At 40.9% G+C, this 21,857-nt stretch overlaps 1 protein-coding gene across 1 annotated transcript; it reads right to left on the minus strand.

Annotated features, from left to right (window-relative positions):
* Window positions 1–7,287: 7,287 nt before the first annotated feature.
* coq7 (coenzyme Q7 homolog, ubiquinone (yeast)) lies at window positions 7,288–21,821 on the minus strand. The gene is made up of 5 exons (XM_086000825.1): window positions 21,476–21,821; window positions 19,386–19,500; window positions 17,652–17,791; window positions 13,782–13,850; window positions 7,288–8,294 (listed from the first exon to the last, which is right to left on the minus strand). The coding sequence occupies exons 1-5, from the start codon at window positions 21,722–21,724 to the stop codon at window positions 8,217–8,219; spliced, it is 651 nt and encodes a 216-aa protein (XP_085856951.1). The 5' UTR covers window positions 21,725–21,821; the 3' UTR covers window positions 7,288–8,216.
* Between the last annotated feature and the right edge of the window lie 36 nt (window positions 21,822–21,857).

Below are 21,857 nucleotides of genomic sequence, written 5' to 3' on the forward strand. Positions count from 1 at the left end.
CCCTAATCATAAGCTTTCTTTTGATACAACATATGTGTAGGTACGCTCCATAACTTTTGAGTTTACCGCACGCATACACACACTAATTTATTTATATAATAAATATATATAAAGATAGTATCGCTCAATTAACTTTTAACGAATTCAGGACTTACCTCCTCCCAGCACCCTTCTCTTTTGTAAACACTGATGTGAATTACATGTTACATAACCTCACCAATTTTCATTCATCCTCTACTCATTCGCTATCATCTCTCAGGGGTCCCACCTCACATCTAACGACTCTTTTTACTAACGTATTTTTGAGATTCTCTCCCCATACTCCTTTCTTACTTCTCTTATCCCTCTTTTAACCTCTTTCCTTATTTTCTTGTACTGTCTTATTTTTTATCATGACTCTAGGCCCACTTCTTCATTTCTAATGTTTCTAACCTTTTTGTAGTGGAATGTATTTGCAATCTCCTTTCTAAAAATGTATCATTTTTGATCTATAGTGTGTCAATTTCTCTTTCAACCTCACCTCACCTTTCTAAAATCTGCCTTATTTCAATTTGGTGCCACTGTTTTTGTACTAACTTTTTCCTTTTCTATATGGAACTTAAACAGTATCATTTTTTAGTCACTATTTCTGCGGTATTCACACATTTAATTCATCATTTTTTTGTTGCATACATTAGTCTTCTCTACAGCCGGTTTACCCCTTCACCAATATTGCCACTCTTCCTCCTTTCTTACCTATTCAGTCCCCCCATAAAATGATAATCCAATGTTTATTTTCCACTCCTGCCCAGTTTGCAGCCAAGTTTCTGTTAGAGCTATTAAATCTATACCGTCCTGTAATATAATTACTTCTAATTCCCCAGTTTATTTCCCAAACTCTGAGCATTGAAATACATGTCCATATTTGACACTACTCCTTTTCCTTGACTTTTTTTGGCCAAGTTGGCATTTGTTCCTTTATGTCCACCCTGCTATTGAATTTCTTATTACTGCATTCCTAACTGAATTGCTAATCTCTTGCATCTTGACCTATCTTATGCTTTCTGGTTCCACTTTAATTCATTTGATGCTTATTGATGCATCGATTGAATTTGCCTCCTCTACTTCCTTTATTCCTTCCGTATACTATCCTTTTAGATACATTATTTTTTTGGTAAATTTGCTTCATCTATTGCTACTTTACCTACTTGCTCTGCGTGTTTTTATTTTCCCTACCCCTTTCCTTCCTAGTTTAAATGGTTCTTCACTTCCCTATTTACCCGTTTTACCAAAACATTAGCTCCCATCTGTAATGATAGCAGCAAATAGCGATGTTATTTGCCTGTTTGATTATGATGCCTTACCAGCATGATTGCAGGTATCGATTACTTATGCCTGACCAGCAGAGGTCATGTGACCGAGAGAAGCAAGGCAGTTAGTTTGGTTTTGGTTTCGTTCTAGATGCATCACTAGCATAATGGTGTCTCCTGAATGCTGTATAAAGAGTTGAACAGACTTTAGATTAAAACTCATTCTCTTTCATAAATGTCTCATCATTGAACCCACAAAGAAATCAATACATGGTGTCAGAAGTGGCTGAAAGAGATGAAGAGAAAAATTCTGAAGTTAAATCAGCTCTCCACAGATTAGCAAGCCAAAAGAGAACATCATTGCTTACCATTAGAGAATAGCTAACGAAGTGAAAAATGGAAGGTTTACTCCCACCGGCGACGCTTCAGTTGACAGGTAAATGTGGCTGAAAATTGGAGGAGGTTCAAACAACGTGTGGGGTTGTATTTATCAGCAATCGGAGCTGACGAGAAAAGTAATAAACAGAAATCGTCACTGTTTTTACATGTCGTGGGTGATGAAGCGCTGGAGGTGTATAATAACTTCACATTCGTTGCTAATGGAGACAAAATGAAGCTAGATAAAATAATGGAACAGTTTGAGGCCTACTGCATACCTAAACGTAACATGACGTTTGAGAGGCACAGATTTTTCACGTGTTCAGAAAACGGGTGAGACTATTGATCAGTATGTGACTGAACTGAGAAACAGAAGCAAATCATGTGAATTTGGGGGACTGACAGACTCGCTGATAAAAGGCAGACTGGTGTGTGGTATACCAGATAATGGTCTAAGGGAAAGACTGCTAAGAGAGCAAGATCTAGACCTGGGAAAAGCCATAGCACTGTGTAGGGCTACAGAGACTGTGAAGTTGCAGGCAAAGGAGCTGTTCAGTGACAATAGCTGCAACATAGATGCAGTGAGAATGAACGGACATAAACCGTTTAACAAAAAGAGCGCCAATGTGAAAAAAGAGGCGTGGCCAGCGAACGAAAATGAAAGGGACAATCGAAAGTCATGTAGTCGATGCGGTACACAGCATACACCAAAAAAGTGTCCAGCATATGGTAAAAAATGCAATAGTTGCAACAAGAACAACCATTATGCCCGTTGCTGTAAGAACCAAATGCAACAAAGCAAGGTCCATGCAGTAGATGAAAGCGAGATAGAGGAGTTCTATGTAGATGTTGTGTCTGAAAACAAAAAAAGAGACTGGATGTTGACATTAAAAGTGAATGACATACACATTCCATTTAAATTGGATACTGGAGCACAAGTTAATGTGATATCAGAGACTGATTTTAAGAAAATTAGACCCAGACCAAAGATACATGGAATCAAAGTGAAAGTGACAGGATACTCAGGTACTGATATACCAGTGAAAGGAAGATGCATTGTCAAAGTAACACACAAGGACAGAGAGCACACGCTAGCATTAATCGTGGTGCCAAAGGATGTGCAAGCCATACTAGGTTTAAAAGCCTGTGAGAGACTGAACCTGGTAAAGAGAGTCCTCATTGTGGAAAGCGAAGGAGAGACAGTCTATGATGAACTGAATGTTGCGTACACACTGGGTAAGCTGATGTATACAGCAGACACGTTGTCCAGAGCTGTTGACCCAGGAGAGCCCGCAAACACAGTGAAAAGACTGAAGTACAAGGCAAAAGACAGTGGAACTGACTTCTACCAAAGCATGCTTGTATACCGCACAACGCCGCTCGAGTGTGGTAAGTCACCAGCCCAACTCCTGATGGGACGTCGGCTAAGGTCAAACCTACCCATCCCGGAGAACCTCCTGAAAACAAAAGAGGGGGAGAAAGTGAGGAAGTTCAAAGAACAGAAAGAAAAGCAAAAGTACTACTATGACAGAGGAACACAAAACCTACCTGAACGCCACACTGGTGACCAAGTAAGGTTCAAAGACAAAACAAACACATGGACTCAGAAGGGAACTGTCCTGAGTGAAGTTCAACCAAGATCATACACCATTCAGACAGATGAGGGTGCTGTTCTGAGAAGAAATCGCCGAGATCTTCTCATGGGACCAGCCACAGCAGGTCAAGAGACTGATACTGTTGAACAACCTGATCACACAGCTGAGAACCAATCATCTGAGGCAACAACTCAGATTCAAGGACAATCAATCAGAAAATCCTCAAGACACGTGAAGCCTCCTGAGACTCATTGAGCAAATTTAAGGACTATTGTTATAGAAGGAAGTAATGTTATCTTATTCTTTCTTCAAGTTCTAGTGTATTGACATATTTCATGTGAACACACAAAGCAAGGTTAAAAAACCTTGATGATAATGATAATGTAAGTTCATTAAGTGTTACAGTTAAAATGCAGATTAATACAAAGAAAACATGTTGTTAGTTAAAAGTAAAATACTTTTGTTTTAAGAAAAGGAGATGTAATGATATCAGCAAATAGCGATGTTATTTGCCTGTTTGATTATGATGCCTTACCAGCATGATTGCAAGTATTGATTACTTATGCCTGACCAGCAGAGGTCATGTGACCAAGAGAAGCAAGGCAGTTAGTTTGGTTTCGGTTTCGTTCTAGATGCATCACTAGCATAATGGTGTCTCCTGAATGCTGTATAAAGAGTTGAACAGACTTTAGATTAAAACTCATTCTCTTTCATAAATGTCCCATCATTGAACCCACAAAGAAATCAATACACCATCCTGTTCAGATATAGCCTATCCTTCCGGAATAGCTCCCATCTTCCCCGGAATTGGTGCCAATGCTCCATAAAATGGATTCCTCTTCCTGACAGCACCCCTTTAACCACATGTTGAGCTCCCTAATCTTCCCATCCTTCCCTATTCTAGCTGGGGGGAGTAATTCAGATATTACTACTCTTTAAATCCCACTCCTAATTTCATAAACACCTTTTGCAGAATTTCAGGCTCTAATGTGGACCACGATTACTGGATGGTCTCCCATCCCATCGATAATCTTTTCAAGTCTTTCAAAATGTCCATCACTTTATCACTTGGCGGGTGGGGGGGGCAACAAAGGGCTGGATTTTCATTGAGGAGGCGGGTAGGAGGCGGGACTGCAACTTTCGGGGTTGTAGTCCCGCCTCCATCGAGTTCTAGCCAACCCACGCGATTTAGACTTGATTGACCTTGTTGAGCCCACCCAGTGGGCTCAGCAGGCCAATTAAGGGCCACCCAGCATCAGGTGACGTCACAGATTGAAATTTCATGTCAAGACCTTTTGACAGATGAAATATCAGCGTTTCACAGCTTTTTGAGGCTGTCAAACACTGACAATCTGTACTCCAGGTTAATTCCTTCCTCTCAGGATGATTTAGAGATCTCCCCAGAACAGAAAGCAGAGGCTGCAGATTTTGACAGATCGCGGCCATTCTGCTTTCTGTGCTGGTGAGATGAGGGACTCCCGAGACCTGAAGGGAGGCTGTAAAGGTTAGTAGAACTTCTTTAAACACTTCACACAGACCAAAAACACATATCTCTGCACTCATGCACCCATCACTCACCTGAACACTGGACATCTCGAACCCTCCAAACCCTTCATCCCGCCTCGCTAACTTGGCGTGGTTTAGAGCCGTCGAGAATCCCACATTTCAACAATGAAAATAGGGATTAGGCTAAAAACTGCCCGTTAACAGGTAGTTAATTGGCACTAATCCCCTTCCCGCCTCGGGGAGGCGGGTCCCAGTGCAGGGCAGGTACCCGCCTCCTTTGAAACTGGCATGGAGGTGGGATGGGGTCGGGACCCCCGATTTCAGGATTTTAAACCCCCACACGCCTCCAATCCCGACTCCACGGCCCAATGAAAATCCAGCCCAAAGTATCCGGGGCCCTTCATCTGGACTACAAAAGATAGTGTCCACCCTGCTAACTATTGAATCTCTTATTACTACTGCATCCCTAACTGAATCGCTAATCTCTTCCATCTTGACCTATCTTATGCTTCCTGGTTCCACTTTAATTCATTTGATAGTCCTGCCCAGTCATCTTCCTCCCCATAGAAAGTCAGTGCTTCAACCTTGTTGGATAGGGTCATTTGCTCTGGACATTCTAGCTCTAGCCCACCCCTTCTCACTTTCCCCAACTTGTGAAGTTACTATTTCTTCCTCTACCACTGCCAGCTCCCTATCTCAACTGGGTGACTGTATTGTTCCAGAAATCTCTCCCTTCCTCTGATGTGCCGGAGTGTCTCCACCTCCATCACAAGCTCTGAGATCTTGAGCTTAAGTAATTTCTGCTGGAGACATTTGCTGCAAGTTAGCATCTGCTACTAAAAACTCCCACGTCTTGCAGGAACTGCACATCATTGTTCTTTCCTGTGCTGCCAATCTGGCTAATGGTAGTTAAATTATAGTTAAGTCTTAAATTTGCATTCATTTAAATTTCAATTAAACTACTCTGTTCCTCCTTCCCACTCTGCTCTAAATTCCAAAGCTAGCTACATTCTCATTTTGGAGGTACTATTTTCACTTTGTTCCTACCTCGCGGTTACCAGCCCACTCCATATGCTCTCCACTCGAACTATTCCAGTGATTCTCTCTGATTGCAGGGACCAGGTCTAGGGAGAGAGAAGGGGGGGGGGGGGGGGGGGTGAGGTGGGGGTGAGGGGTATAAGTGGGATAGAGGTAATGAGAGGGTGTTTGGGGGATAATGAGAAGGCAAAAGATGTTAGGGATGTTAGAGGGTGGGGCAATGTGTACTTTGATATATGACCCACCAAGTCTCCGCACCCACCCCAGGGCACTTCAGCCTCCTGCCTTCAATATTATTTAACACTGAAGTCTTGGAAAGGCATTTCCTTTGTTTCTTTTTTGGTGTAAGAACAGACGTTTGAACAGCCAACAGGCAGAGGGCAGGGATTATTCATAGCGCGCACTGGCTGCCACAGGGAATCAGGCTGACTCATGATTAGATTTTATGAGCCCCTTATAACTGAATAAATTGTTGGATTTTGACACCATGCAGGAAGCACGTTTTGTCTATTGGGTAAATTATTCTTCTCAAATAATAATCAGCCGAAACTCAGATTTGTGCCCGAAATCTAATGTTTCATCTGGAATAAAATGGACAGAAAATGTAACCAACAGCTCTAGAACTCTATTTTCGCCTTTCCCACCCACCCCCAAAATATTTGCCATGCATCAAATTATCTAGGGGCATGAAGGGAATGAAGATAACTGCTGCATTTTACCATGTGCCAGATTCCTCAAGAACTGAGAATTAACAAAATTCCTTGTCCAACAATGCAAAAGCTTTAGTTAATGTTTATTTTCACTCAGGCTATTATAGTAAGTATCAAGATCCTCAATTCATAAGTTTTGTTTAAAATCAATGGCTTAAAGTCATCTAAACATCACTGGTGGGCAAGAACTATTAACTGCCCACACGGACTGCCAAAGTTGAGGAGTGGGCCACCGATCAGCTATCAGAGGGGGGCTGGAACTACTGACGGCCCAGAATGGGCTGCCAAGATAGTAGCGAGCCAGCAAGTCAGTGAAAGTGTTCTCCAGCCCAGTGCTCTCGCTATGACTTAAAATTCTCACAAAAAGGTCCTCCAAAAAGTAAAAGAATAAACTGTACTTTTAAGGCAGCATCACATTCAGGTAAAAATAAGCTAGGAAACTGCTTTCACAACACCTCCAACAGACATCACAGGCAAAGGGGTTACAGGGAGTTTTGAATAGAAAGTTGCAAGAACATACTGAAATATATATAATATATGTCACATAGGCCATTGTTAAAAATAAATGGAATAGCCTTGTAAGAACAACCATAAGTAAATCACTGCATGGGGATGTTGCCTTGACTAAATAAAGGTTTTTCAAAGCTTACAACATATAAATATATAAGCTAAATCTCCTGGAAATTGTTTTGTTTGTAGCATACTGACCCCAGCAGTTATATTTTAGAACTGCATACAAGTCCTTCAATAGTTTGGAACAAAAACACTTCATAAGATTTCAGGTGGCATATTTTAATTAAAAATGTCAACATTTTCCCCATTAAATTACTGTAAAATATTAAATATTTGCATAAGGACTCAACATTTAATTCCCTGATCACAAAAAATGTGTGTTAGCTATTACAACCTGACACTGTTTTGTCGGACCACTAGCATTTTAATTGTAATCAGGAGTACATTTCTTTTTCCTCTCCATAATTCTCCCCTCCTCTCCAGAAGACATTGACTTCCTCACTCAGGTATGATATCAAAGTGACAAGGTGTCCTCCAATACTTCTCCCAAGTGGTTATTAGTAAAACCTTGACATTCAGCATGGACAGACTATCTGACAGGAGAGGAAACCATAGCCAGGGATTGTGAGGTAGCGATCAGAAGTGAGAACTCTTGATCAATTTTCCCTACCCTAACACATAATTGCCCAGACCACTGCCCAGCTGAGATCAACTAATTCAGCAAAGACATGGAGATTGAACTTGGGATCTTTCAGGTTTGTACGGCGCAGAGGCAGTGATTTTACCTCTGAACTGTTTATGGCTGAGCATGGAGGAAGTTACCACTTGATTGTGCGGACAACACACACTCTTATCCATGTCACTTTAATTCAGGCTCTAATTTTAAACAGTGCTGGTGAACTGAGCATGTGTTGACTGTAAGGCCAACTGGCTACTTCCTCAATACTCAGGCAGCCAGGGCATTTCATACACACTCCTGGTAAAACTCGAAGCATCAGTGAGCCCTGGAAAAGAGAATCACAGATTGAAACAGCTGCATACACAGACACCCTTATTATTTTCATAATTGAAAAAATTATGGGACTAGTGCACACCAAAATAAGTTGTGATATTAACCTATTTTACTGTGTACTGGTAATCTATATTACAGACTGTACAGAGATGGATTGATTTTATGGAGAAAATGTTTAAATGCGTTCAGATATGTAGATTGCAGCCTTGCATCCAGCTTGTATAATATTCTTCAATAATGAATAAGCAGGTGCCTAAAAAACAAAATTTTGAAAAATAATTCAATATAGCAAGTACAGCTTTTCCCTGATGCTCATTTCATTTTCCACATTAATTATATTGAAAATATACAAATTTCACAAATCTACAGTACGTCATACTTTAACTTGACTCAGATTACCGACTTTGTAGATTTTTATTCTTCAACTGATACATATCCACCACATACTGTAGTACAGCACAGCCTTCATAGGATCTGGGGATACCATATGCTGAGCATGCGCGTAAAAATGCCTTCATGACATTGCAGATAGTGGTGCCACACACAGCCTCCTCTTCCCCATATGTACCACAACCTGCTCTATTGCACCAGTTTGTTTTGCCCTGAAGCTAAAATTAAATTAACCAACTACTTAACACTAGAGGGTCTATGGCAATGCATGGGATCGTGATGCGAGGATACATATGATTCAAAGCATGAAGACCTCTACCAGGTGGGTACAGATAATCTATCTTATTTCTTCATTCCATACCCTCCACACACCATAGGATCTTATCAAATTTAGGAGGAAGGAGACCCTGAATAGGAAACATAACATCAGCTGTTAGGACTGATCTGTTAAAGGCATAGATGGGTACTGCAATGATTATAAGCAGTAATGTTTAGTTTTGATTATAATGGTGGAATGTGCTTTATAAATGATAGAGAATTGTGCAATGCAGAAGCTTACATATGTTCGCACAGAGCATGGACTGGACTAACTGACATGGCAGATCACCACTGCACAAACCTTTTCCATATTGTGTTATTTTGGACGAGACTTAAAACAAAGCTCCGTCTGTTGTGTAATTCAGGAGAATACTAAAGATACTATGTCACTAATTGAAGAAGAGCTGGAACTCTCGGTGTCCTTGCCAACATTCTTCCTTTAACTATCACCTCAAAAACTAGGTTAACTAGCCATTCATTCCATTGTTGTTTGTGGGACCTTGCTATGTGCAAAGTAGCTGCCATGTTTGTTTACATAATAAGTCATCTTCCAAGTAATTAATTGTATGTGAAGCTCTTTGAGACACTTCTCAGATACGAGATGGTGTTATATAAATTCTTTTTTTAGTAAGTTTTATTAATGGAACCTCAAAGCACCTCCTGCTGGGGATTCTGATCTAACAGTCATGATTTTTCAATAACTAAGCCATCAACTGTAATGTCTCTGAGTTTGAATGCAATATTTGACTTCTAACCCTAAAAATAGAGAGGAGGCCACCTTCTGTGAAGCAGTGGGATCTGTCTCTGCCAACTGCCATACTTTTTTGATCTGTTTAGACAAATAGAAAGTCATACTGGTAACCACTTTAGGATCACAGAAAACTGATGCAGAAACCTTTGTGTCCAGGAAATTGAGAAACCATCCAGCATTCAGGGCGACAGGGCTCCTGCCCTCGAGCAGAAATATAGTCTCGAGATACAAATAGGTCTACCTTCAATCACCCCAACTCTTAAAAATGTAATGAACTACTTCTGGATGGGTCTTTCACTCATGAGGATGAACCATGAGGAATGAGGAGCATCTGTTACTATGTTGCTATCCCAGCTAAATGCTGAGTAGAGAAAGCAATCTTGTAAACTGGACACCAACTAATATTAGGACTGCATGTTTACAAAATGAAAGGGAACAATCCCCTTCCCACCCCTACTTGTCAATGTAGTGCTCCACCATAGTTGATATCTGACCACAAATTTACCTGCTAGCTTTATACTATGGTCTGAAGTCTTCCAGAGGTAGCCTCACTGCCCCTAGTTCCAGTTGATTGCTGGGTGAACTGTTCAGTAATCTACGTGGCCTGAGCCCAGGTCCCCTGCAGATCAGCACCTATCCTGTCTGGAATATGATTGTTACCACTATCAAGCTTTTGCAGCGCACTTCCCTAAAGTAGACTGACCACCTATGAACATTATGTAAGGTCCACAAATGAGGACAAGTTGATAGTTATTGGTTGGAAGTAAAGCTCTGTGGAGGAGACCAATGGTTTAGCTAATGTTCTCACATTAAAAAGTCAGTCATTGGGAACCAGAAAGATGGCTCCTGGCATCAGATTTGATATTCTTAAATAGCCTTTCACTGGAAAACATTACCCTAACTGTGAAGGGGTATAAGGTAAATTCATCAGTTGAGTGCAGTCAGTTGCCTAAGCTCTCATTTGGAGGCTCGTGGTTTGTCTCGTGAGGATTTAGTCATGCCAGGAGGGGGCCTGAAGCGCCACTATCAACTCAGTGACTGGTCTACTATACAAAGATTCCATGGAGTCGCAATGGACCCTGTAAGATGGCATCTCATTTGACTTTGGGAAATTACATATATTGGCCCTGCCCTTTGTGATTGTAGTTGATTAGCATATGGCCATGAAGAGTTGTGTGTAAACTACCTGCAAGATCAAAAGGAAGGGTTCTACTCCAGGGTCAGAGACCTCTGAAGCTTGTACTATGATGCCTGCTTGACCCTTGCGCCAAAATATCTATATTTTTGGAGTTTCTGACTAATAATGTACTCGCAAGCAAATCATCTTTCCATCACAGATGTCCTGTTCCCCTTACTCATAGATGAGAATGCTATAAAGAGGGCTTTCAGTCTCCATACTTGTGGGATGGTGGTGTGTTCTGCTAAGTCGGATCACAGCTATTATTAATTCCACCAATTTACTGACAGCCTTGTCCAGGAATCAAGTAAATCATGCAATGTACTCTGTGATTCCCCAGCATATAGTCCAAGGGTGTGAAATCTTCCTTCCCCAACTGGAGTCTATGTACATTTTGAAGGGAAGAACTCCACATGGAAATGATGCATACAGGGACAATGTCCATGCAAGTTAAGGTGGGTTATCCATCCCTAGGAGAGAGGAGCTAGACGTACAAAGCCACACTTGTTTCACAATACTTTCTTGGGTTACAAGAAGGATAAGATTTACATTTATGGTTCGAGGGGGCTGCCAAAGTGCCTCAGGAGTACGTTTCCACTTTGTTTTCCCCTTCACTGAGGGAGTATATCCGAAGGGTATTTGGTGCTGATCAGCAGCAGTACCCGAGATAATTCCAGGACCTCTAAGCTATGAAGTCATCGTGTTACTAAAGCAATAGTAAGGATGAGATGACACCTGTACTTCATTTATATACAGCTCAATGCCAGCCCGTGCCAATGATGTGTGCCAGTTGATGCCAACATTCTTTGTGTCACCCTTCGTAAAATCTTTGTTGGCACCAGTCAGTGCTAGCGGTATTGGTGTTGTTGGGCACAGGTGAGTCCCTAACACCGTGTGCTGCCAGTGTTTTCTCAGCATCATAGTGTCATACAGCACAGAAAGAGGCCCTTCAGCCCATCGTGTCCACGCCGGCCATCAAGCCCTCTATTCTAATCCCATTTTCCAGTGCTTGGTCCATAGCCTTGTATGCTATGGCATTTCAAGTGCTCATCTAAATGCTTGAGGGTTCCTGCCTCTACCACCCTTTCAGGCAGTGAGTTCCAGATTCCAACCACCCTCTGGGTGAAAAAGTTTCCCCTCAAATCCCCTCTAAACCTCCTGCCCCTTACCTTGAAACTATGCCCCCTGGTTATTGACCCCTCGAAGGGGAAAAGTTCCTTTCTATCTACCCTATCTATGCCCCTCATAATTTTGTACACCTCAATCAGGTCTCCCCTCAGCCTTCTCTGCTCTAAGGAAAACAACCCCAGCCTGTGTTCAATGATATCTGGCTCGTGTGGTTGGATTGCTTAGATCTATTGTGCTAATCTATCTTGATCTGAATAATGTGGGAAACTTCGTAGTTATTCCTTACTAAAGCATTCCATATAGCCCAAAGCAAATTTGGTAATTTACATCAGGTTTAGAAGACAATATTTTATGCAATGATTACAAGCGTCAGCGAATGTAGATAAACTACTGCACTGTATTAATGAAAGAACTTATATAGCCCCTTACATAACCTCAGGATGTCCCAAAGCTCTTTGAGCCCAATAAAGTACTTTTGAAGTGTAGTCACGGTTGAAATGTGGAGAAATGCGGTAGCCAATTTGTGCAAAGCAAGGCCCCACAAACAATTAAATAAATGATCAAATAATGTGTTTTAGTGGTGCTGGTTGAGGAATAAGTGTTGGCCAAAGCACCGAAGAACTCCTCTGCTCGTCTTTGAATAGTGTCATGGAATCTTTTACACCTGAAAGGGCACCAAGGATCTCAGGCTAATGTCTCATCCAAAATATAGCAGCACTCCCTCAGTACTGCACTGAAGTGGCAGTCCAGATTCTGTGCTGAAGTTGCTGGAATGGGGCTTGAACCCACAACCATCAGACTCAGAAGTGATTATGTTACCACTCAGCCAAGGCAGACACCTTGGCAGATGTTGGTGGAGACATGCTAATTGAGCTATGGAAGTACTTTGTGTCTTTTTGATGCAGGTGATGAATTGCATGGGTTAGTTTCTAAGGACATACCAAACAACCACTCCCCCACCATGGTACAATCTTTTAAGTGTAAAATTCCAATTTTTGCATAGCCGTTCATAGAATAATGCTTAAATTTTTTCTGCCTTATCTAAACAGCATAGCATTTGTCTTTGGTGTGATCCTAAAACCTAAATAGCACAGATTTTCTATTCATTTGTAAGCTTGTCCTGAAAAAGGCAGCCTAGTATTATTTTCTACAGGTTGTTGCCGAGGACTGACTGGTGCCAACATCTTAAGCTCTTGGGAATCCTGGGAAAAAAACTTGAACAAAGTGGATAAATTAACATTTTAATACTAACTCATCTAACTACTCCTGTAGAGAAGCTGGAGATGTCATGCCAAACTTTGATGACAAGAGGTCCAACACTAGATCCTTTAACTGGAGAAAAATGAACTGGCACAATTACGTAGCTCCTGGGGGCTTTATATGATACAACAGCAAGAGACCATGTGCAACACCACCTACCAGCAACGTGGAACATTTTTACGTGCGTGCTCAGCACATGCTTTCCTCAGAAACTATTAACCTAGAATACAATTGTACGCTATGTGGTAAATGCAGAATGAATAAAGTTAATTACTGAAATTGATGCACCAAATTAAAATTCTCACTGAAAGCCACTGCCATGTTTTTAAGCTACTTTCTTTCTCCCACCCTTTAGGACACCCAGTGCCATACAGCAATCTCCAATCAAGAGCAGTTGATACTCCAAGGATAAAAATGCAGCTCATCAGCTAGTCACCAAAAGCTGTGCAACTGTCACCAAGATTAATTTGTCCTAATTTTCTCTGTCACTGTGGAGAAGTGTCTGGTTGCCCATTGGTATTGTCCCCCTCAGACTGACTATCCGACATCATACACACCATATGCAGAAATCACAGGAGCTAACCCACCCACACTTTATGTCACAGTTCATAAGTGCACCAACATGGTCACCCATTGAACTAGTTATAGTTAAACAGTACTAATGTTGGTTAAGATAATATAATAAACAGCAGAAAATGTCTGAGCCAACAGCCTACCATTTCTGCATCATGTTCTAATCCTGTTTCATGATGCTCCATTTCTTCATCTCTGAATTTCTTTAATATCTGAAATAAAGATACTGTATGTTTATTCCTCCACAGCACTATAAAACTAGTATTGCGACTAAACTACTCTTTATTGAATACAATGTGTTACAGTAGTCTCAATGCTGAAGACTACAAATTTACATGTTGGTGCATTAAACATTTTTACTATTACACTTCTACTAATGGTCCATTAAGCTTCAGTGCTCAGTCTTGAACAGGAAAGTTTGTATTTGAATGAAATATATTGCACCCCTAGATTCTCCATGACATGGAACTATACCTACCTTTGCAGATGTCTGGTTTTCTGAACAGCACTACATAAGAGTTTTGAGAGGGGAAGGAGACTACTGCCTACAACATTATTAATTTCTCATTTTCTAAACATGTCCAGTTGATAAAAATAATATAGTTGCATAGCAATACATTTAAATTGACTGCATTTTATATCATTTGAAACATTATAAGGCTTCTTTAAGTAGGATGACGGCACTGTTATACCATCACTTTATTGTCAATAGAAATCCATTTCAGATGTACCTCGTTGCGAGATTTGCAGTATAATTAGGGAGTAAGGTCAGCCATTAATCTGACCGCATGCACTGAAGCCAGCTGGTGTAAGTCTATTAGCAGACAATCTTATACCACTTGGGCTTCCCACTGGGTGTTGTACAACTCCAGCCCAGTGCAAAGACACATTTTAATGGTGCCTAGGCAGTTCACTTTCCTCATAAGTATGAAATCTTGAGAGAGTGCCAGCTCTCTCATTACATTAAAAATGAGATATTCATGTAGCATAGCTCTGCAGCACACATGCTTGAGACTACTTCGCCGCCAAACTCAATCTTAGATACAACTAAAAGTGTAAGTCATATGCTGGCTGATTCTTCTATTTTGACATCCTTAATTATAAGAACATAAGAAATAGGGGCAGGAGTTGGCCATTCGGCCCTTCAAGCCTGCCCCGCCATTCAATAAGATCATGGCTGATCTTCTACCTCAACTCCACTTTCCTGCACTATCCCCATATCACCCTATTCCCTTAATATCCAAAAATCTATTGATCTCTGTCTTGAATATACTCAACAACTGAGCCTCCACAGCCCTCTGGGGTAGAGAATTCCAAAGATTCACCACCCCCTGAGTGAAGAAATTTCTCCTCATCTCAGTCCTAAATGGCCGACCCCTTATTCTGAGACTGCGAGCCCTGGTTCAAGTATCCCCAGCCTGGGGAAACATTCTCCCTGCATCTACCCTGTAAGAATTTTGTATGTTTCAATGAGATCACCTCTCATTCTTCTAGTTAACATAGGCCTAGTCTACTAAAATCTCTTCATAGGACAATTCCCCCATCCCAGGAACCAGTCTGGTGAATCTTCGTTGCACTCCCTCTATGGCAAGTATATCCTTCCTTAGGTAAGGAGACCAAAACTGTACACACTACTCCAGGTGTGGTCTCACCAGGGCCCTATATATTCTTATACTCAAATCTTCTTGTAATAAAGGCCAACATGCCATTTGCTTTCCTAATTGCTTGCTGTACCTGCATGTTATCTTTCAGGGGTTCGTGTACAAGGACACCCAGGTCCCTCTGAACACCAACATTTCCCAATCTCTCGCCATTTAAAAAATTCTCTGCTTTTCTATTTTTCCTACCAAAGTGGATAACTTCACATTTCTCCACATTATATTCCATTTGCTATGTTCTTGCCCACTCACTTAGCCTGTCTATATCCCCTTGAAGCCTCCTTGCATCATCCACACAATTTACATTCCCACCCAGCTTTGTATCATCAGCAAACTTGGATATATTACATTTGGTCCCCTCATCCAAATCATTGATTTAGATTGTGAATAGCTGAGGTCCAAGCACTGATCCTTGCGGTACCCCACTAGTTACAGCCTGCCAATCCAAAAATGACCCGTTTATTCCTATTCTGTTTTCTGCCCGTTAACCAATCCTCAATCCATGCTAGTATATTACCCCCAATCCCATGAGCCCTAATTTTGTTTAATAACCTCTTGTGTGGCACCTTATTGAATGCCTTCTGAAAATCCAAATACACCACATACACTGGTTCCCCCTTATCTATTCTGCTAGTTACAACCTCAAAAAACAGATTAATCAAACACGATTTCCCTTTCATAAATCCGTGTTGACTCTGCCCAATCCTATTATTATTTTCTAAGTGCCCTGTTACCACGTCCTTAATAATAGATTCTAGCATTTTCCCTACTACAGGTGTACTGATGTCAGGTTAACTGGTCTGTAGTTCCCCGTTTTCTCTCTCCCTCCTTTCATAAGTAGTGGGGTTACATTTGCTACCTTCCAATCCGCGGGAACCGTTCTAGAATCAATGGTATTTTGGAAAATGACAACCAATGTATCCACCATCCACTTATGGTGAAAATAACCCTGAAAAGGGGTCATTTTGGTGTACAAATGCATTGGGACACATTTCATTACATTTAACTCGTGTATCTTTTTGACATCAGCAAGTTGGATGCAATGCCAATAAAACGCCAAAGCACACCAACTCCAAAAGGATTGAAACTATACTCTGCACCGAATATATTAATTTCATTTTAAAGTGGTGGACGAGGTAAATTTATATAGTGAAGGTGAAGGATGTAAATGCTGAGCAAGTGGGTGAGTTTTTGCCTTTATGTTACCCCATTTCAACATGAAACACTCTCAGGTCAGTTATAGCACAGCGCCACATGAAGAATAAAACTCCCTTATTTTGCACTGACAAATGTGCCTTTACTCCAGTCTCGTTAAGAGCAGCCCATATTGTACCTGCATGAATTTTTCCACTTCAAATAACATCTAGACTTACGGCCTTTCATCTTATTAGACTGTGTTCAACTGAAGCCCTGATCTGAGGTGATGGGCACCTATTGTGCCACTAGTTCCCCAAATCAATTTTATTTCCTAATACTGTAATTATTTTAACAAGCAATACACTGTGGAATGACAAACACCGCTAAAAAATTATATTTGTATCCTCAATTTATCCTCTAGCAACTTTGTGGTACTTTTAATACCTCTTGTTTATGAACTATTGACTATTCCCAGTCCACCAATCAACTTCTACAAACTGGCCAACAGTTTTTTTTCTCTTGCGCCCAATACAGAGTACACTATCACTGAAAAATCCAGGTGAAACTCACTAGCAAGCAATGACAGAAGGACTGAAACCCACAACTATATGTTTCAGATGGATTAGGTCATACAGCAGTTACAGTAACTGTTCCTAATTTATTGCCCCATATTAATATATTCAGAGATTTCTGCACTCTTACTTGGCTTAGAAACATTTAAGTTAATTATTTTGCATAGCTCAAAAGAAAAATATTTGAAGCTTACTAAGGTTAGCTTTCTGGTCACAGTTCAAGAGATTACAATTACCTTCTTCACGGTTGAAAAGCCCACGTTTTCCAGTCTATCCTCATAACTCAGTCCTTTGACACTGGGGAACAATCTTGTGGATCTTCTCTGATGCTTTCAGCACTTCCTTTGTGTCTTAAGTGACCAGAGTTCTTATTCTCTTCCCACCCCCTGCGCCCTACCAAAAAATATACAAATATACAACTGACTGAGAAAACAGAGGTGAATTTGGCTGACTGAAGCCACGAAACTTGGTAACCAAAATTGAAAGCATGGCTACAGAATACTGCAAATCTGTAGATTTAAGCTGCTTTATTTCAAAGCAGTGAAGCTTGTGGCAATTCTTGGATTAACACCTCATAGCACTTAATAGTACAAAATAATATAGAAACATCAGTGTTAGTTCCTACTTTAATACCAAGCATGCTTACGTCAAGTAATTCTTTATGTTTTTCTGGATCCTCTTCCATTAGCATCCTGATCTGATTGTTGTAATGTTGTGATATACTCTCTTCTACTGCTACTGTACAGGCCATGGCACCCTCTTTTCCTAAAAGAGCTGTTCCAGCACCTATGAAAAGGGGGCAGATAGCACCCATTTATAATCAGCACAGCTGCCATACATCATTTCAAGATCAGCAACCACACAGAAAAAATACATATATATTATAATATATATATTGGTATTGGTCACAGTGCATCAGATGATTTACTGTTTTGTAATGGGGTGTTTATGTCATAATATCAGGGTCACTGATTTAGTGACTGAATACGTTAAACTCTTCTTAAAAATGTATTCTGGGACTATATCACACAGAGAAAAATACCATTGTTGAGATTAATGCCCTTTCTGAAGTTTATACAATAACAAAATATGTAATAGGTGTTAGGCTTTTATCTCACATACACACACACTCAACATACATTACACCTGGATAAAAATTTGGAAATTTGAACTTTGTTTCAAATAACTGAAAAGTTTGAGCAAAAAAAGCTAGAATATTCCTTCAATACAACTGAATGAATGGTACTGATGCATCCCGGGAAATTAGGCACACTGCATGCCAAGGCCAAATAATCCAAATTAAGTTCAGAGTCATTGCTCTGGGCAAAAATATCAACTCCAAGCCCAAGCTTTTAGAAAAGGCCGAGGGCTTCAAACTATAATTTTAACAAAGGAATTGAAGGGTACAAAAGACAATTCAATGTATAAAGGTAATCATGTTGTTGTGAAATATGCATTTCTTTATTTTGTTTAAACCCTTATCTTGGATATTACAATTTTCAGTTACTGAGAAAAAAATGGCAGATGGTACAGCAAGCAATTAGGAAGGCAAATGGTATGTTGGCCTTTATTGCAAGGGGGTTGGAGTATAAGAGCAAGGAAGTCTTGCTACAATTGTACAGGGCTTTGGTGAGACCACACCTGGAGTACCGTGCAGAGTTTTGGTCTCCTTATCTGAGGAAGGACATACTTGCCTTAAAGGTGGTGCAATGAAGGTTCACTAGATTGATCCCTGGGATGAGAGGGCTGTCCTATGAGGAGAGATTGAGCCTATACTCTCTCTGGAGTTTAGAAGAATGAGAGGTGATCTCATTGAAATATATGATACTGAAGGGGATTGACAGGGTAGATGCTGAGAGATTGTTTTCCCTGGCTGGAGAGTCTAGAACTAGGGAGATTAACCTCAGGATAACGGGTCGGCCATTTGAGACTGAGATGAGAAGGAATTTCTTCACTCAGAGGGCTGTGAATCTTTGGAATTCTCTACCCCAAAGGACTGTGAATGCTGAGTCGTTGAGTCTATTCAAGGCTGAGATAGATAGATTTTTGGACTCATGGGGAATCAAGGGATATGGGGATCGGGTTTGAAATGGAGGTCAAAGATCAGCCATGATCGTATTGAATGGCGGAGCAAGCTCGAAAAGCCATATGGCCTACTCCTGCTCCTAATTCTTATGTTCTTATGTTCAGACTGCACAATCATGGTGATATATTCTCACAATAAAATAGCAGCTATTGTGTTCCCACAAAATGGCACTTTTAACATTGAAAAGACCTACAGGAGTAAATAGTACTGCAGGTACAAGTGTGTTCTCAATGAAACACCCCACATAATCGATTGAATGTATAATAGAGATTTTAAATATATATGGACATTTACCCAACATGAACCCTGCAACATTCCAGAAAGGTATTAGAAGGGTTGGTCGAACTCTGTAATCAACTATCAATTCATTGAATTTCTCCAGGTGTTCCTTTTCTTGATCCCACATATTCTGTAACATGAGTATCAAATTCAGCTAAGTTACTGCACAATTTCAGTTAATTTACTGCACAATAGATATAAGGCTGCCTAACATCAAAGCCTGCTGTACTTTAAGGATATTTGTTGCCGATGAACAAGACCCTAGTCTCTATTTTAAATAAATATTTATTCACATTTCAACATTTTTCATAGCAAAATTAAGGTTTGTTTACTGTATAAATCGATGAAAAATCAATGTTTAATGTAGTAACAAGACTGTCCATTTACACAACTAGTTAACAGTCTACACAGGGCTAGACAATATTATTCTGACATTATGAACACATTTTCCTGATAACAATGCATCAACATTACAAAAATGTGAGATTTTTTTTGCAGAGTATTCTATCCTGACTATCATACCAATGTGTAAAGTATATAACAGACATTAAGGACCTCATTATTTTTTCCAAAGTTTATTGCCCCATGTTTAAAGAAAAAGTCCAACATCAGAGCAGGATAAGCAAGATGACAGATGGGCAAAAGCAAAATACTGCGGATGTTGGAAATCTGAAATAAAAACAGAAAATGCTGGAAATATTCAGGTCAGGCAGCATCTGGAGAGAGAAACAGAGTTAACGATTCAGAACGAAGGGTCATCAACCTGAAGCGTTAACTCTGTTTCTCTCTCCACAGATGCTGCCTGACCTGAGTGTTTCCAGCATTTTCTGTTTTTATGGCAGATGGGCAACTGACCATGGTATATGAAAGAGATACAAAATCACAATGGACTTCATGTGAAGTTTAAAATTAAAGAAGAATTCTGACACAAAATCTATCTAGAATGCTGTCCTAGATAGAGGTGTGGCTTGGAGTAACAGTTGGTGTATACAGACCAGATGATCACAGGTTTAATTCCTAATCTGTGCTGAATTAGATGATCTCAACCAAGGCAGAAATTACAGCATTACAATTGTACTGAGCACAGTGAGCTAGGGAGGGGAAAGAGAGCTGGAACTCCTGCTCCCTACCCAATGACCCCTGCTGGAAAAGAGTGTTTTTTGTGTCAACCTCTGGTGAGGTCAAGGCTGGGTTTGACAGTCACGCCTTCCATAGTCAAACAGCCCACCAACAATCTTCTGTCTAGACTTAAACATGAGGTACCAGAGGGTTGATGCTCCTAAGGAACTATACCCCAGCAAGAGTCAGCACTTTGCAGAGTTGACAATTAGAAAAAGTGCTGGACATTACATAAAGAATAAAAAAATTATAGTTATAACTCTGGCATCTTTTATATATGCTAACTATTTGTTATATTAATCTAACATTGGAGTTTTTAATCGCTCCATGCGATTTCTCATCAGTACAGGAAGTGATTGTTTTACTGAAAGGCGCTGGAGCCAAGCAATACATTTGGGATATTCTAACTTCACGTGAACTTGACTGAGGACACCTTGTATATAGTTAGTGTTAGACCTTCTCCTCCTGTTGTCATGTGTAAACCCTAAACTTTACAAAGACAAACTGCTATCACAGGCCTACAATCAGCAATTGTACTTTTACAGCAAATTTAAGAAATCGTCTTTTGACTACTGAATGACAAATTTCATGTGATTCTATGTGTTTAGAATCCAATCAGAAAAGTTTACCGTACAGGAGGCCATTCAACTCATCCTGTCTGACCCGGCCGACAAAGAGCTGTCCAGCCTATTCCCACTTTCCAGCTTTTGGTCTGTAGCCTTGCAGGCCACGGCACCTCAAGTGCATATCCAAGTACTTTTTAAATGCGATGAGGATTTCTGCCACCCTTCCAGGCAGTGAGTTTCAGACCCTCCCTCTGGGTGAAAAAAATTCTCAACTCCCCTCTAATCGTTCCACTAATCACTTTAAATCTATGCCCCCTGGTTATTGACCTCTCTGCTAAAGGGAAATAGGTGCTTCCTAACCACTCTATCCAGGCCCCTCATAATTTAAGTGTATGTAATCCGCTGCGTTGAAATACAAACCTGGATTACAGGCCCCACTGGTGTTTTGCCCAGTACTGCCATTTGCCCTGCATAAATGCGATTAGCTCCGAACTCCCCTGCATGATCCACTCGAATGATCCTGCCGAGCATCGCCCTCTCGGCCCTGCCGCTCAAACAGCGCGCAGCCTGGGCCCCCTCCCAGCAAAACCCCGCACCCCGCCGTTTCAGCTGCGCGCAAGGCCTGGCGTTCCTGAGCAGCAGAGAGGGGAAAGCGGTCACTCGCTCCATGACTAAAGTGGGAGCTCCGAAACCCCGAGTCTCAGGCAAACGGCGGGCCGCCCCTCTCAGGACCCCCGCGGCTCCTTCAGCCTCCAACCAAACATTTGCCTTCAGCAACAGCAAAAAAAAGTGCACTAATCGG

Source organism: Somniosus microcephalus, chromosome 11 (assembly GCF_052327205.1).
Source record: "Somniosus microcephalus isolate GS21.2 chromosome 11, FLI_Smic_1.0, whole genome shotgun sequence".
In the NCBI taxonomy this organism is placed as follows: domain Eukaryota; kingdom Metazoa; phylum Chordata; class Chondrichthyes; order Squaliformes; family Somniosidae; genus Somniosus; species Somniosus microcephalus.

Bases quoted from the DNA above. Each gene is read 5' to 3' on its own strand.
- coq7 (XM_086000825.1), bottom strand. From the start codon at position 21,724: ATGGAGCGAGTGACCGCTTTCCCCTCTCTGCTGCTCAGGAACGCCAGG. The intron at 19,501-21,475 runs GTTTGTATTTCA...CTCATGTTACAG, and splicing joins CAGTGGGGCCTGTAATCCAG to AATATGTGGGATCAAGAAAA. The intron at 17,792-19,385 runs GTAAATGTCCAT...CCCTTTTCATAG, and splicing joins TGTTGCAGGGTTCATGTTGG to GTGCTGGAACAGCTCTTTTA.